Genomic DNA, 12,475 nt, shown 5'->3' with positions numbered 1-12,475 from the left:
CCTGCGGTCCGGAGAGACCCGGGTTCGGTTCCCGCTAAGGGCACGTACCTCGGTTGCAGTTTGTCCCCGGCCCTGGTTGGTCGTGCGGGTGGCAGCCACTCGATGTGTCCCTTCACGTCGATGTTTCTCTCTCTCTCTCCCTTCCTCTCTCTCCATCCCACTCTATCTGTACAAAAAATGGAAAAATATCCTCGGGTGAGGATAAAAAAAAAAAAAAAAAACTAACAACTTTTGGGTTAAAGTAGACTACATATTTTAGCTTGTATCAAAACCGTCAGACTAGGACTTATGAAAAGGGAATTAGAGGTGGAGAAATGCGGAGCCGGAGAGGGGATGACCAGTGGAGACTTGTGGGTAATTCTTTATGATCACGCACTGCACTGTGACTGTAGCTGAGCACTGCTGCCAGCATGGAAACGTTCTTGGTCTGAGCCACGCAAGACAGTGGCCCTTAGTCTCCTGTGACTAGTGAGCATAGGAAACCTACTAATGTGGCTGAGAAGGCAAGTTTTTCATTTTAACTAATTTAAACTTAGTTTTAAAGAGCCACGCTAGAGGCTACCACATTGGGCAGTCCAGGTCTGACACTATGGCCACTCTAACACGTCATTTTAGGGATGCTTTGTACCAGAGAGCTCTCTCCAGGAGAAACTGACAGAACTCTCGGTGCAACTGCTTATTTACTGAAAACGCAGTTTATGACCCACTCCAACCCCCACCCCAACCATTATCTACCGTACGCAGGATCAGTGCCTGGCGCATTCCTCCTGTGTAAGCCCGCAAAGGGCCTCTGGAAGGACGTACTTACCCTCTCCCAGGGGAAGGTCCTCGTCCTGCTCACTGGGGCAAGGCAGCAGGGGCTGCAGGGGCTCCATATTAATGATGAGCTGTTTGTTCAAGGAGTGGGAACTGCGGCTCTGGGTAATGTTGGCTCTGAAAACAGACACAAGCCAGATGGAGTTGGTTTCCACGGCAAACACAGCCCCTCAGTCTGTCCATCTTCAAGCTGCCTCCGGACCCTCACAGTGGGTTAGACGCTCAGGACGCATAGCCCTCCTTTATCCTTAAGGTCCTGACAAATGTTCGTGTGTCCTAATGCAACAGCGTGAAAGGAAAGGTCTTCCCTGATGTCACCAGACTTGGGCACGCTGGACGACAACACCGGCATTTGAAAAGGACATGAGAGGCAGGTATCACTGAACTAGACACGCAGAAAAGTGAATCAAGGACATGGCTGAAACTAATTTAATAAGCACCCAAAACAAAAAAAACAAACAAACAAAAAAATCCTCTACCAGGCAGATGGCACAGATGTTCCAGAGCTACAAGCTATTGTAGTGTCGCTGGACATCTGATGTCTAGTATCAGTGTTGAACATGCCCATTCAAATTCATGCCCCGGTCACCAACCAGCCACAGAACCTGCTCTGCTTTCTCCTTCTGAAGGGAGCATGCACATGTGTCAGTGACTGGGACAGGCAGCAGATGGCAAGGAAACAATGCAGGTGTCTCTTCACCATTGGGGGGCAGCTGGGAAGCCATATACACTCCTGCTGCAGGGGGCGCTGCCTGGCCTGACAGAGAGGTGGGTACCTCCGGTGTTTGAGCCTTCCCCTTCCTGTGTTTCCTGTCAAACCCAATACCAACCCATCCTTCAAAGATGGTGTCAAATGTCTCCTTCCCCTAACGCCCTCCTGGACCGGCCTCACCACACACGCTCCCTTTCTGGTTCTCTGCTCACTCGGCCCTCCTTCCTCTTACAACTCGCTGCATGTCACCTCTGTCTCTGTAACTATGGTTGTACTAACGGTAATAAGTCCACCTCGATGAGCTCCTTAAGGGCAGAGACTGACCTATCCATTCTCGAGGTGCACCCTGAGGGGTTTTCAGGCTTGAAACCAACTGCAATCCCAGCTTGACACAACTGCCACTGCAGAGGGTTCCCCGGGCCACCGACAGCTCCCCCGTTTACCCAGCGGGCACCGGGAAGCTCAGCATGCCTGCCAGCATCTCGACTGAAAACCTCACAGCTGGCACTGGCTGGGAAGGAAATGTATGAGAACTTTCCTAACCACAGAGTCCTTTTCCTCATTATTGCATTCTATAATTACTTATTCTGCAGCATGTGTATATGACAGTCCACCATGCTCTGGGGAACTGCCATCCTCACCTTAAGCAACCCACTGTCTAGAAACAGGTTTGGAAACTTTGACTGAGATCCACATTAAGAAATACATTGTATATCACCTCTCCATACACACGGTTTCACGCACACACGCAGGAAGACACAAGCGAAGTGAATGTTTTGTGCAGCTTTTGCTACGTGTGATTAATTGCTGTTTTTTTCTCTTCTATTTCATTGTGTTTAAAGTGCTGGTCTTGACCCCTATTTCCACTTCATGACCCACTCATGTGCGACAGCCACACCTGGAAAACACAGGTCTCAAGGAGAGACCGATGGTGCACTCCCATGGGAACACCGAGGAAGGGCGCCGGATCCTGCTGTGAGTGAGGACAGTAGGGACGCCCTCACAGGGCAGGTGACACCTGTGGGGAGTCCTGGCAAGCACAGGGCGTTGACAGGGAAAGAAGTGGAGATGTGGATTCCTTGCAGGGAGAAAACAGGAAGGAAGGAGTAAGGAGGGGAGATTAAAATTTCCCATGAGCAGTTTTTTCTTTTCCTGTGAAGGGTTCTGAGTCTTTGAGCTTTCGTGGGATTTCCTCTGGGCCTGTGGTCGTTCCTGGCTGTGATTCTAGCTCTGCAGAGCACAGCATGTTGCCATGTCTGTGTGAGCCGTGTAGCTGTCTGCGCTCGGAGGAGCCCACCTGCCCGTCCTTTGACAAAGCAACTCTGACCATCCATGCCAGCCGGGCTGGCGGCAGTCCTGGCTCCCAGAAATCACTGTATCTGCCACAAGGAGACCTGGAGTGAACCTTCATAGAGGGCCTTTTGTTCCCATCAACCCTCCTCCCAACACTCAATTGGAGAGATCAAGCATCCTGCGGCTTGCCTCCCGCCCCTGCAGTGGCTGGGCAGTTGCCGAGTGCTGGGTCAGGCACCCGCTTGGCACTGGGTGGTCAGGAGGACACTGCCTCAGCCCCTACGCTCACAGGTCCCTGCTGCCTTGAGGTAGCAGGGGCCCATGGCCAGGGTCAGAGGTGAACATGACTTCCCTGATAAGTACAAGACTCAGATAAACCCAAAGGTGGATATAAGGAGGGGTTTCCTGGAGCACCAAGAATCCAGGGATGCAGACCTTGATCCTCGGCAGGAGGACAGCTGGAGGGAAAGACTAAGCAACATTGGAATCGAAATGCAGGACTCCCACCTTCCCTGCCAACTCCCTCAGACTCAAGGTTGCCTTGGTTTTGGGGGGGAGGGGTTGTTTTGTTTTTTTATGTAACTCTCTTCTTGCAACCTTTTTTTTAAAAAATTTTTTTTCTTTATTGATTTTAGAGAGAGAGGAAGGGAGAGGGAGAGGGAGAAAGAGATAGAAACATCAATGAGAGAGAAAATCGATTGGCTGCCTCCTGCATGCCTCCCAATGGGGATTTGGCCCACATTCTGGGCATGGGCCCAGAGTGGGAATTAAACCGGTGACTTCCTGGTGCACAGGTTGTGCTCAACATCGGAGCCACACCAGCTGGGTCTCTTGCAACCTTTTTAAAGGTGCCACTAATCCAGGCTTCAAGAGCCCGTCAGCACAGTTGTTCTAATAAATATAACACCAGAATTCAAATGTCTCTTTTTCAGTTTACAAAGTGACTTGTGTACACTGTATCTCATTTGTTTTTCTCAATGTGCCTGTAAAATAGGCAAGAACAATACCATCTTTACAGATGAGGAAATTGAGACTCGGTGAGGTTATGACTTGACTAAACATACTTAGAAGGGCAGACTCAGGACTCCAACCCAGACCCTCTGATTCCTAGTCCTGTGCTTTTGCTGTGCTCCACACTGCCTTTCTGTGTGACTGATCCTGCAAAGTCCCAGAGGGGGAACTCCGTCTGCTACCCGCACGTCCTGCCCTTGGCAGCTGTCCAAGGTGTCACCACACCTGGCAGTTTCCTTAAGGATGTGCCGACATCCCAATCGGCTCCACTGCTCCCTTTACCTGGGTGCCTAAGGTAACAGCATCTGTGGCGGGGTCTCCCAGGCCAGGCGAGGGTCCACGCCCTGTTTCTCCACCCTCACCTGTCAGCTGACTCTGCACATACGCCTGACCCACTTGGCAGCCCACACGTGTGTGTACTCCGGGCCCGATGAAACTGTCATTAAGAACTACTGAGGCAGAAAGGCTTCCATCGGGAACTGCAGGCGTATTGATTCTAAGATTGGTTTGTAAAGCTGATGGCCTGAAGCACAGCGACCGAGACGAGGCTCACGGAGCTCCTGCACCGCTGAAGGAAGGACTGCAGGAAGTGCCGCTGGCCCGCTCTCAGCCTCTGCATCCGAGCAGACTGCAGCGTGAAGGCGTCTGACAGCTTCCAGCCCCCCCTTCTGGGTGAGAGACGATGATGACAATGATAATACACCATCTCACATTTTATGGCCCTTTATAATTTTTTTAATCCTCACCAGAGAATATTTTTCTTTTTTCTTTTTTTCTTTTTAGATAGAGCAGGAGAGAGGGAGGGAAAAAGAGAGAAACATAGATGTGAGAGAGACACATCGATTGGTCGCCTCCTGCATAACCCTGACCAGGGCCGGAGATAGAACCCGCTGAGGTACATGCCCTTGACTGGGAGTCGAACCCATGACTCTTTGGTCTGCAAGCCAATGCTCTAACTGCTGAGCCAAACCAGCCAAGGCTCCCTTTATAATTTTTTAAGCACTTTATTTCAATCTTCATAATAAAACCTAGAAGGTAGGCAAAGGAATATTATACATCTCGTTTTAATAACAAGTCAACTTAAACTGATGATCTGAGAAGTTTGGGGAATTACCCAAGACCCACAAGCTGGTAGGCAACACAGCCAAGAATGGAACCCAGTCATGACACCTGACCTCTGGGTGCCCCTGGGTGGCTGCTATGCCCACGTGGCTCACACGGCCCTCCCTGGGCGCCCAGGCCCCTGAGATGGGCAAGTGATTCTCACCACGTAGCCCGTTTGGAGGGCCCTGCGTGGGGACCTTGCGTCAGCAAAGATCAGTGAACTAAAATGAGCGTGAGTATCTTCTCTTTTTGAGAAAAACAGAAAAATCCCAAGACAGTGTTCTCAGTCTGTCTGCATCTGCCTCTCTCTAGACACACACATCTCAGCAGGAGCAGCCCCTGAACTCGTCACTCTTTGAAGAACAGAACCGAAAGTGTGAGGAAGGATAGCTAATTGGCGCCTTGCCGTCACCGTTCCAGAATAGCAGCCGTCTCTGAACACGTCAGAGAAAGAGAGCACATCACTCTACTCTCGTCATCAAAGAAGACAAAACAATTCAAAAATAGAATAATTGTTTAAGAGAAACAATTTCCTACCACGTAACCTGCTACTGGGAAGGAGCAAGAACAGTGGCCCATCCCCGTGGCTCCGACCACACGCTGCTGCCTCCTGGGGGTCAGGCCCCGGGGCCACACGTTGGACCGATCTCGGGTCTCCCTCATCTCAGGGGTTCTGCCCTCACCCCACACTCCTGGTTCATGCAATCACTCGGCAAATATGTACTGACTTCCCACTGTGTCAGGTGGTGTGGGGGATATGGAGACGCCCAGGACAGACACAAGCCTCGTCCTCCCACAGCTTGCTCTATAGCATCAATTAAAATGAATTCTTCCTTGTATTGTCAGAGACTTGAGAGATGCTGCCAAAGAATAGAGGACCAGAGAGGTGTCCTGAGGATGCGAACGCAATCAGCTTCCACGTACCCGTAAAAGGGGGAAGTAAAAGGGAAAGGGGGAGCGTGCAAAACAGTGTCCCCAGAGGGCCTGGAGGTCTCTGTGTACAGTGATATCCTGGGGCATTTTAGAAGAGTCCAGAACTGGGAAACTATACATTGACTGATGCCTCATTTCCCAACCCTTCTGTGATTGGGTCCTGTCCAGAAATAAAAGCTTTCATTGAGGCCAGTCTGCCTCTTTAAGCCCCTTCACCATCAATCATCTGGAGCCTGGCTATTCGAAGTGTCCGTACATGGACCAGCCACACCGCCATCACCTGGGAGCCCGTCAGAGTGCCTGATGCGGGAATCAGAGTCTGTTTTAACATGGTCCCCAGGTGATCCCTGCTCAAGTGAAGGTTTGAGAAGCCCAGATCTAGGAAGCCTGCATGCCCATAAGTTATGCAAACTTCAATTTAAAAGAGAAGTTTTTTTTTTTTTTTATTCTTTTCTGATCCCATTAACCATCCATAGACTGTAACTATGGGACTCTTGGAAAGCTGAATAATTTGGAATGTGTCTCTCTGAAAGTTCATCATTGGAAACGGTTGCCTACTTTGTGTTTGCGTCATCAAGATAACTCCCAGCATTAATTCTCCTTCTTTTTGTTTTAAGGTCAAGCACTGAAGCTTCAGACTGGAAGAAGCAAGCCCGGCTGAGGTCGTCTGCCTCCCAGCCGCTGAGAGAATGCAGGAGGCTTTCGGGGTGGCAGATGCTAGAGAAGAGAGCACAGTCCTAGGTGTGCCCCTCCCCAAATGTATGACCTTAGCCAAATCATTTCCTTTCTCCAAGACACCAGTTCTGCTGTCTGTAAAACAGATGCATCAAACTAGGTGATCCCCCAGGTCATTCATTTCCAGACCAAAGATTCTGGAAAAGCTCAAGAGATGTGTTTTATCAATTCCTCTTCTTTGTTTCTGATGCACTAAGTAACCACAATTTGAGGAGGAAGAAGAGCTTTAAAAAAAACTATTTTTTTAAAAAGACAATTGTTGCCTTGGCTGATTTTGCTCAGTGGTTAGAGCTTCAGCCTATGGACCAATGAGTAATGGGTTTGATTCCAGTCAAAGTCAAGGACCTCGGTTGCAGTTTGGTCCCCAGCTCTGGTCAGGGTTGTGCGAAAGCAATCATTCGATGTGTCTCTCTCACCTCTCTCTCTCTTTCTCTCTCCCCCCCCCCCTTCCTTCCCTCTCTATCTGAACATAAATCTAAAAGTACCTTCAGGTGAGGATTTAAAACTACATAAATAAATAATAATAAAAATAAAATATAATATAAAATACAGTTGTCACTGATGGGTGGGCTATAAGACTTTCACAGGTATTGCACCAAGATGGCCCTGGCCAAGGTGCTCCAGCTCCCTGCACCCACAGTTTTCTTCTGCTTCTAGAAGCAGGAAGGACTGGTCTGGTAGACTTGCACATGGCACTTCCCACTGGGTCATCCAAAACCTGGGAGGGCAGATTCTCTGTGCAAAGCTGCATGGGCTCTCGTGTCAATAGCGGTCCGCTCCTGTGTGAGGGAGAAGTGACATCTGGACAACCATCCCAGGCTGGCCTGGCCACACTTCCGAGAGACCACAAGCTCCCCTGGCCAACAACCCCAGGGACAAGATGAGAGGAACCCAGCTCACCCAGTCACCCTGGAGAGGAGATGGGGCTAATCTGAGTCTAAGGGAGACTCCTCCAAGTTCAAAGACAGGGTAAGGGGGACAGGTGCCAACCAGGGTGTGGAAACCTCCTAAAGAACATAGCTTGTGATGATCTTGCCCTCACAGGAGGAAGCATCATGATGAGAATGTTCATCTTCAGATGTTTAGCATGTTTGAGGGTTAGGACACACCATGACTGTGTACATTGTGGAGGTGTGAAGTTCAACAAGGCAAAGAAAATATTTAATACCTAGGAATTGCATATACAGCCACCACAATGAAGACCTGTGCCTTGAACCAACAATGACGAGTCCTCATTCATTGCAAATAAAGACTTCGACGTGACAGGAGCACCCTGCCTCCTCGTGTGAAATAGCCCGGAGGAGTGGTGCTGATGGGAACCGGCCACGTCTGACACGGAGGCAGGACAGAGGGCAGTTCTAAGAGGACAGATGACACAGACTTGACTCCCACACATCCTGCTTGTTCATGTGACATTCAAGGTCCAATCAAGCCAATGACTCTCTACAGAGCAAACAACTCAAAACAGGGCTGAGCTGCGCTCACACCGCGGCCCCGCCAAGTCCGTCTGGGGGAGTTCCGGGACAGTGTCAGTGCCACGCGGGACCAGGGCTGAACACCAGCAGAGAGCCCGCAGCGGGGCCCTGACACCCTTTCCTGTCATTTGGCAAAGCCATGGTTAAACCCTTCCATCCATCCCAGAAGCCTCCCGAGCCCTGGGGGCACCCACTCACCTGTGCACCTCCGGAGGCTCCCTCTGGATTTTGGAGCTCGCCTCCACCACCTCTTTGGCAACCTTACCGCTGCAAAAGACAAAAAGCAGACACTCAGAGCTGAAGGGGAGGGGTGTGCACACCACGGTCAGACCCAGCTCTAGAAACCCACACCTCTCCCTCCCCGAGGGGAAGTTCCTATGGAGTTTGAGGGTGCCCCTGAGCATAGAAGACAATGTGGAAAGGGATGACCAAAACAAGGGTGTAAGCCAAAGTGCACTGATCTATAAGCAAAACATTCAGATGCAAATGTCTGCCCCCTCCCCCCAACCCCATCGTCAAAATGGAACCATGGGTACCCACCTATATCGGAATCTGCTTCCTTTGAAAAAGATCTTGCTGCTTGACACAGTCTTGATCTGACTGGACTTGGCATACCTTTAAGAAAAAACAAACCAGTGGTAGTGACATTGGAAAGTCCAAGCAGGACGTGCTGTCCGGTGTAGCTATCAGATATTTTTGATAGCCAGAAAGAAATACATTTGATTGTGTGAGTTGGCGCGCGCATACACAAGTCTGAAAGAAACGTTTCACAAATGAATAGTCAGCTTTCACTGTGTTTGCAATCTAATCTTTTCTAGGTTCTCTCTTTTCATTCTTTTTAAATGCTGGCCATGCCCAGCTGGTGTAGCTCAGTGGTTGAGCACCAACCCCTGCACCAAGAGGTTGTTAGTTCAATTCCCCGGTCAGGGCACATGCCCAGGTTGTGGGCCTGATCCCCAGTGGGGGACTGCAGGAGGCGGCCAATCCATGTTCTCTCTCATCGATGTTTCTATCTCTCTCTCCCTCTCCCTTTCTCTCTCTCTAAAATCAATAAAGAAAAAATTATTTTAAAATAAATAAATATTGGCCATGACCCTCACGTTTGGTCTCATCATCCATTACTGGGTCACACATGACCTGCAAAAAGACGGGCAGTGCTGACAAGCATTTCAGTGTAAAGACGTGGAGAGGCTGGGTGGTGTCCCGTGTCCCGTGGCACCATCAAGCTCCTGCCACAGGGGAACATTCCTGCCTGTGCCAACACCACAGCAAGAAATAGCCGCTCGGTGCCACAGGTCACTCACTGTGTCACGAAGAACATACCTACTGTGTGCTGCCCGGGAGAGGCACAGGGACCCATGTCCATGGAAGTGGTCGCTGGCTTCCGAGCATTTCCCTGGTTCAGTGGCCATAACCAGTGCCCTTGGAAAGGACCCGCCCTGGTGGAGTAAGTCCACGAGGAACAAGAAGCCCCGTCGAGCCCTGATCCAGCATCTCTGAGCCCTGCCGGTAAATCCCAACAAAACTCTGAGAAACTCTGCAGAACACGGGCTGCCAGGGGCCACACGCAAGGCACGAAGTTCCTGTGATGGCCGAGGGTGCCACCGCATCAGCCGGCCTTAGCCCGATGTCATTAGATCCAACAAGTGAGGAACAATGGTCTCCCAGAGTTCCGGATCATTTTTAAGTATTGATAGTCACAAAAATACTAATTTAAGAAACCCACAATAGGAACAATATGCTCTATAATTCTGAGCGAAAATGTGCACACAGCCGGGGCTCCGGCTAGAAGTTTCTGCATGGACAGTGGTCCCCACCCCGAGCCTCTCGAAGCCTCCACTCATTTGCTCAGTAATTTTAACTGAATGCCTAGCCTGCTCCGCGCACCACACGAGGCTCAGGAAAGACACGTTCTCCACATTCACGGAGTGTAAGGTCTGGGGGGAAATGGATATCAATCGGGAAGCCACGCGAATTAAGTGAGAGATGTAAATTCCAAGCTGTGGTGCGTGCTGTGAGGGAAAGATACAAAGAGAGTGTGGGGTGGGGGGACAGATCCAGCCTGGGGGCCAGTCTAAGGAAGGGACATCTGAGCTGAGACCCAAGGCTGGGAAGGTGTTAACCAGGGCAGGTGGTGGGCAGTGTTCTGGGCAGAAGACCCAGCATGAGGAACTAGAGGGGAGATCTGTGTGCACTTCCCCAAGTTGTTATTCTCTCTCTCTCTCTCTCTTACACACACACACACACACACACACACACACACACCCGCACCACCTCCCCAATTCAGCAGGACCTGGCCTTCGGCCTAAGGATGTTGGTCTTAGTCCTCAGACACGGGAAAGCTACAGTAACCGTCTCTGGCACAGAAGCCCCTTCTCCCGCCCACCTCTGCAAACAGCCTGGGCCAGCAGAGACCACCAGCTACAGAGGATGAGCAGGGAGAGAGATGGACAGCAGAGCCGAGGAGGGGCTCCTGCCAAGGCAGAGCCCAGAGAACATGGAGCAGAAGCCCCGAGGACAAGTGGGAGCATGTGAGATCCACACCCCAGACCGTCCGACACCTGGGACAGACCCGGGCTGCTGGCCAGAGCTGGGTGACAGACCGTGCCTAGCAAAGAGGAGAAAAGTCCCCAGTAAGCTGGCTGCGTGGGACATGTCCTGCTAAGCCTCTTCCTCCTGTGGGGACTCACCTGGGCCCATCTGCCTCCCACATCCCGACCCTAGAGAGCTGTGGGTGGACCTGACATATTTCATGGGAGCCTGAGGAAAGGGCCATCACCCCTCCGCCTCCCCATCTTCTCGGCCGGATTGTAGCTCCCAAGTCCTCAGCGGCAGAGGGAAGAGAGCCCTTTAGAAATAGCTGTGTTTCCTATTGTTTGTGTTGTTTCTGTGAGTGCTGATCCAGATTCCTAAGGACATTGGGGCAAAAGTAGTCTGCTGAAAAGATGACTAAGAGCATGAATGGGAAAGTCTGAAGTTCAAGCTCAACTCTGTGCCCAGACAGTAGAAGACGCCAGCAGCTCCCAGGGTGCAGTGAGTACGGCAGCTCCAGCGGCCCTCTCCTGGGGACAGGTGGGTGGCCCTAGTTTTCGGTGGTTCAGCTCAGCTCCCCCACTTCCAGGCACCTCGAGGAGGCCGCCTTCTCCTTCCACCCGGGAGGGTGGGGGCCTCCATGCTGCAGGGAACGTAAACCCTCCAAGGGCCTTGAGAAAAGCAGGTCACTAGACACATTTTGCAGAGAAAGCTGTGTGCTCGGGGCGAGGGGAGTGAAGAAAGCGTAGGCCCTTTTCTGGCAGCTGAGGGTCCTTGGTGATTATGTGTCACTTGACTGGCTCAGAGACACTCCCCTAAGAGCACTGCTGCCCATCCCCTGCCCTCCCAGGTGCCCAGGTGGACTCCCGAGGGTGCGTGGGCTGAGATCTTGCGTGGAATTTTAACAGAGGAGTTTATGCTGAGAGCCTGAACAGCACAGAGCCGCTGGGAACGGGGAGACGGACAGCAGGATGGAGGATGGGGACGGGGGCAGGAAAGGCGGGCTTGTTCCTGACCCGGCGCAGCATCAGCAGCACCGGGAGTGGGGGTACAAACACCGGGCCTCAGGTTCCGCCCTTAGAGAGTCTATCAGCAAGTCTGGGAGAGTCCCTGGAGGGCGTATTTTTACCAAACACCCTGAGGCCATTCAAAGGCTGCCCACTTGCCTTTGAGACTCTGAGTTCCCGTATTCTCCTGAAATGACCCATGAGGTGGCATTGGACCTGAAAGAGCAGAGGCCTAAGTTCCTACCTGCTTATGGTCCTGTGACCTAGGTCAAGTCATGTGGTTGTTCTGAGTCCCAATTTTTCCACAAATTTTTCAGGGTGGGGGCAATTATAATACCTAATTCATAGAGTTCTGAGGAGGATGCAAGGAGATTAAATGACTTGAAAGCACCTAGCATACAACCTGCTCATTATATAATAGTTTCTGGCCCCTCTCCCTAATACCATTCCCAGAATCTCTCCGTTGCCTTCTCACTATGGAGCTACCAAAGCCAGTTCTCTAAATCTTAGGAATTCCAGGGAATTGTATCAAACACCCTGAAAGCTAATGCATGGCTAATGCATTATCTTAAAAATCTCTTAAAAATGTTTAAGGTGCTTTAAATAGTACATGGCCCGTAGTAGGTGCTCAACAGTAACATGTATTATTGTTCTGATTACCCCCGAAGTACTCAGACCTCATGCTCTAACTCGAGCTGACATGGCCACCGCTGTTTCCCGGGCTGTCCTGTCCAGCCCAGAGCCGAAGTCTTCTTCCCACTGAAGCCAATGAAGACACAACCACATCAAACAGTGGTTCTCTGGCCTCCAGCCTCCTTCTCCACCTGGCTTCTCCCCATTTCCACCTTCACCTCCCA

At 51.1% G+C, this 12,475-nt stretch overlaps 1 protein-coding gene across 3 annotated transcripts in view; it reads right to left on the bottom strand.

Moving 5' to 3' along the window:
• The window catches only part of FRMD3 (FERM domain containing 3), a 270,211-nt gene that overhangs the window by 45,500 nt on the left and 212,236 nt on the right, over nt 1–12,475 (bottom strand). For all 3 annotated transcript variants that reach the window (XM_036261444.1, XM_036261445.1, XM_036261446.1), the window contains 3 exons: nt 8,620–8,694; nt 8,278–8,346; nt 809–933 (listed from right to left, as the gene is read on the bottom strand). In XM_036261444.1, coding sequence (XP_036117337.1) covers nt 809–933; nt 8,278–8,346; nt 8,620–8,694 — 269 coding nt within the window. The remainder of the gene's footprint in view (nt 1–808; nt 934–8,277; nt 8,347–8,619; nt 8,695–12,475) is intronic.

This window comes from Molossus molossus, unplaced genomic scaffold, assembly GCF_014108415.1.
Source record: "Molossus molossus isolate mMolMol1 unplaced genomic scaffold, mMolMol1.p scaffold_m16_p_14, whole genome shotgun sequence".
Classification (NCBI taxonomy): Eukaryota; Metazoa; Chordata; class Mammalia; order Chiroptera; family Molossidae; genus Molossus; species Molossus molossus.
The sequence above is the reverse complement of the archived record's forward strand: the minus strand, read 5'-3'. Positions and strand labels throughout refer to the sequence as shown.